Consider the following 3,735-nt stretch of genomic DNA (forward strand, 5'->3'; position numbering starts at 1 on the left):
CTCGCAGTACGCGGCCGCGGTCGCGGCTGCCGCCGCGTCGGGCGGCTACGCGCCATCTGTGCTCGCGGGCGCCGACGCCTTTGTGCGCCAGCTCAGCGGCAGCCACAACCTCGCCGCCGCCGCCAGCCTGCCCGGCGCGCCCGGTCAGCAGCGCTCGTTCACCTCGCCGCGCCCCGGGCCGCCCGCCGGCGTGCCCTCACGCCCGCACCCAGAGGAAGACGTCGAGGCCGCCTGGACCCGCGTGCTCGCCAGCCACGGCGCCGCCCCCGCGGCCGCCGCGGCCGCGGCCGCGCAGGCGCACGCCGCGAGGCTCTCTGCCGCGGCCGCCATGGCGATGGCCTCGCCGTTCGCTTCGGCGCCAAGCCACTTCCAGTACACGTCGGCGGGGCAGGCCCAACACGTCCACGCCCTCGCGGCGCTGCAGCAACAGCAGCAGCAGCAGCAGCACCAGCACCAGCAGCAGCAGCAGCAGCAGCTGCAGCTGGTCGGGGAGATGGCGCTCCCGGCGCAGCAGCAGGGCAGCGGCGGCGGCGGCGGCGGCGGCGCGGAGGTGTCCGGCCAGCGCCGGCAGCCGCCCGCGCGGCGGTCCACCTTCACGGCTCCGGCTTCAGGTCCAGGTGGGTTCGGCCGTTCGCGTTTTTCATGCGCAGGAATCACTGCGGCGCTGTAAGTGCACTGGACCGGTCAGCAAGCTGATGGCGCGCCGGCGCAGCCGTCCCCTCCCTTTTGTCGTCGCTGGTACGTTTTCAACCCATTCAATGGCTGATTTGCTGCGGCGCACCCTTCCTCATCTCCTTGCCTCTGGCAGGTACCTACGGTTGCATCCCTATGCAGCAGCAGCAGCAGCAGCAGCAGCAGCAGCAGCAGCAGCAGCAGCAGCAGCAGCAGCAGCAGCAGCAGCAACCGGCACTCACCGCACTGCAGCAGCAGGCGATGCTGCAGCAGCAACAGCAGCAGCAGCAGCAGCAGCAGCAGCGGCAAAGTCGGGGCCCTCCGTCCCCCTTGCCGACTGAGCAGCCGCCGCTGCCCCTGCCCAGCCAGCAGAAGCAGCACCACCAGCAACAGCACCTGCACCACCACTACCAGCAGCAGCAGCAGAACCAGCACCCCCATCAGCTGCAGCAGCAGTACTCGTCCAGCTTCCCACGCGTGCACAGCTTGGACAGACACTTCAAAAAGCACCAGAACGGGCGCAGCCGCGCACAGCAGCGGCAGGACGCAATCTCTGCCGCCGCGGCCGCCGCCGCAGCAGCCGGCTACCCGGGCTATGCGTCCCCCCAGCACGGCGGCGCCGCGCCCGCCGTCGTGCCGCTGTCCGCGCAGCAGTTTGCGGACGGGCTCAGCGCGGGTGCGAGCGTCTCGGCGGCGGGCGCGTTTTCGAGCGGCCGCAACCTGCGGGCCAGCTGCGGGAGCAACCTTGGCTTGGGGGACCCTATGGACGCGTATGTGGGCACGTTTGGGGTGGGCGGTGCCGCCCCGCAACCCAGCGAGGTCAGCGCCACGCGGCAGATGCGCCTGCGGCAGGCCGTCGCGGCGGCCGCGCAGCAGCAGCAGCAGCAGCAGCAGCAGCAGCAGCAGCAGCAGCAGGGCGGCGCGGGCGGGGCCAGCGGCGGCGGCGGGCAGCATTCCCACTCGCAGCGGCTGCAGCGGCAGAAGCAGAAGAAGCAGCTGCTCCACGCTGAGCTGGCGAAGGCGGCGTCTGCGGCCAGCGTGCACAGCAGCGGTCACCACTTGGTGTTTGACCAGGCCGCCGCGTGGCACGCGGTGCCGTCTGGCGGCGGCGCGGCCGGCGCCGGCGGGGCCCACTCGCCAGAGGGAGTCTTCGGGGCGGCGCTCCCGCTGCGGTCGCGGCGCGGGGCCGGCGGGCCGACCTGAGGGCCCGCGTGGGGGTCGTGCGCGGCAGCCACACCCGCCTGTGCGCATCAGGGGCGTGCGGGTGGGGGCGGCAGGGCATGCCAGACCTTGTTTGTGGCCCACCCTTTGGCTGCCGCCCTGGGGTGCACGGCACCATGCGTGCAGGACAGCTGGGTTGTGCATCGCACATTTCTTGTGCAGTAGAGCTGCGCGGGCGCCGCCTGCTTGCCACGTATTGCGCTCGGGCCCGCCACTGGCGCGGCGCCCCGCGATGCGAGGTACGCGTGGTGTGGGCGGGGCGGCGGCGGCGGTTTCAGAGTTCCCTGTCCCGGCTTGCCCCCGTGCCCCAGGCGCACCGTCCCAGTTGCTGACGTGGGCTGAAAGAGACCTTTGGTTTGTTCAGAAAACCGCTAACTGCACCCGACGATGCCCCCTCAACCCAACCCGAGCATGCGAGTTGTCTGACTAGATATGGGCCTGTTAAAAACGTAAGTCGAGGTTTCAGCCTCCGCAGTCTGTGGGTGTGGCAAGCCGCGCTCCCAGCGCAGGCGGGGAACGGACCTCCGCTCCCCGTTTTGGGCGGGGCCGCGTGGCGCGCGCCGACATGTACGCTCTGTCGGTTTTCAGGCCGAACCCGCAACGATTTGCGGCGCGCCGCACGACGCGCCTGTGCCCCCTTCGAGCGTCCGAGGGTCCGCCAAGTCAAACGAGAAAAAGTCGCATTGCAAAAGATATTGCACGCGCCGCCCACGCGCACCCTGGCCCTCAGAGTCGAGCCTCCGCGCGAGGAGCCCGGCCACCACACTTCGCCATTGATGGCCCGCCCGCCAGCGGCGAGCGGGCGGGCGGCCGCCCAGGCCCGCACCGCCCGCGACGGCCGGCCTGCAGAACTGAATTGGGGGGCGCCGCCACACGGGCCGGCGCGCGAAACAAGGGCGGCGCGCAAGGGCTCCGGGCTCGCGCCGCCCGCCGCGTGGTGGCGCCCTTTGCTGCGTCACACTGGGACCGACTTTCATTTAACCCGAGCAGAAAAAAGAACGTAGCACCCGACCGTGCGGAGACGCGCCGCGCGCAGAAATGCACACCAGTAAACACGAAACCACGCCCGCGTCAACCACAGATGCATCCCCCTCTCAAAAGTCGCCAGTCCCCTCGTGCGCCCCTCCCCGCAAATAAGACCCAGCGCTCGTGCCCGCAGTTCGTCGGTGTGTTCTGCACGCCCGTCAGCCGGCAGAGCGGCCGCTGTGCACCCAGCGACCGTGCCAAGCGCATGAGCGCCGCAACCGGCTGAAGTCGCAGTGGGCCCCGCTCAAGGAAGCGCCGCGCCGAGGCGCTGCCGGCGGCGCGATGGCACGGCCACCCAAGACACCATGGGAGGTCCCCCAAAGCGAAGCGAGCGGTGCAAGCGAGGGCCACGGCAGGAGGAAGCAGCGCCGGCTGGGCGGTGGCGGGTGAGAAACCCGGCAGGTCGAGGGACGCCCCAGCCGTGCCCACGGGCACGGTTGCTGGGGCGCGCGCGGGCAGGCATTCGCAGCCGCCCGGTCAATGCAAGGGCCTTTCAAGTGCTCAGCAACCCAGCCGGAAACAAACACAAAACTGGTGTCTTGGATGCTCAACAGGCACACTGGCGAGGCAGGGGAGGGGGGTTGTGCGTGCGCTCGCAGTGTCTTTAGAGGGGCCGCTCGCCGCCCGGCCCCCACCCTTGCCAGTCGTCGAGGCGCGGGCTGCCGGCGCCGCCGCCAGAGCTGCGGCCGCCGGGGGATTGAGGCGCGACGCGCCGCGCCGCAAAGGGCGCTCCGGGCGACCCCGGCTGGCGCGGCTGATGAAAGGCGCCCGCGGGAGCGGCAAACAGAAATTCGTTGCCGCCGCCGTCCCCCTGCA

The 3,735-nt window shown here is 71.3% G+C and overlaps 1 protein-coding gene across 1 annotated transcript; it reads left to right on the forward strand.

Moving 5' to 3' along the window:
- Positions 1-334: 334 nt before the first annotated feature.
- Positions 335-1,875, forward strand: MNEG_13432 (hypothetical protein; the record flags this gene model as incomplete). The annotated part of the gene is made up of 2 exons (XM_014038096.1): positions 335-617; positions 809-1,875. 2 exons carry the CDS (start codon positions 335-337, stop codon positions 1,873-1,875), a joined length of 1,350 nt encoding a protein of 449 aa, XP_013893550.1.
- Positions 1,876-3,735: the final 1,860 nt, after the last annotated feature.

Source organism: Monoraphidium neglectum (genome assembly GCF_000611645.1).
Source record: "Monoraphidium neglectum strain SAG 48.87 unplaced genomic scaffold scaffold03822, whole genome shotgun sequence".
In the NCBI taxonomy this organism is placed as follows: Eukaryota; Viridiplantae; Chlorophyta; class Chlorophyceae; order Sphaeropleales; family Selenastraceae; genus Monoraphidium; species Monoraphidium neglectum.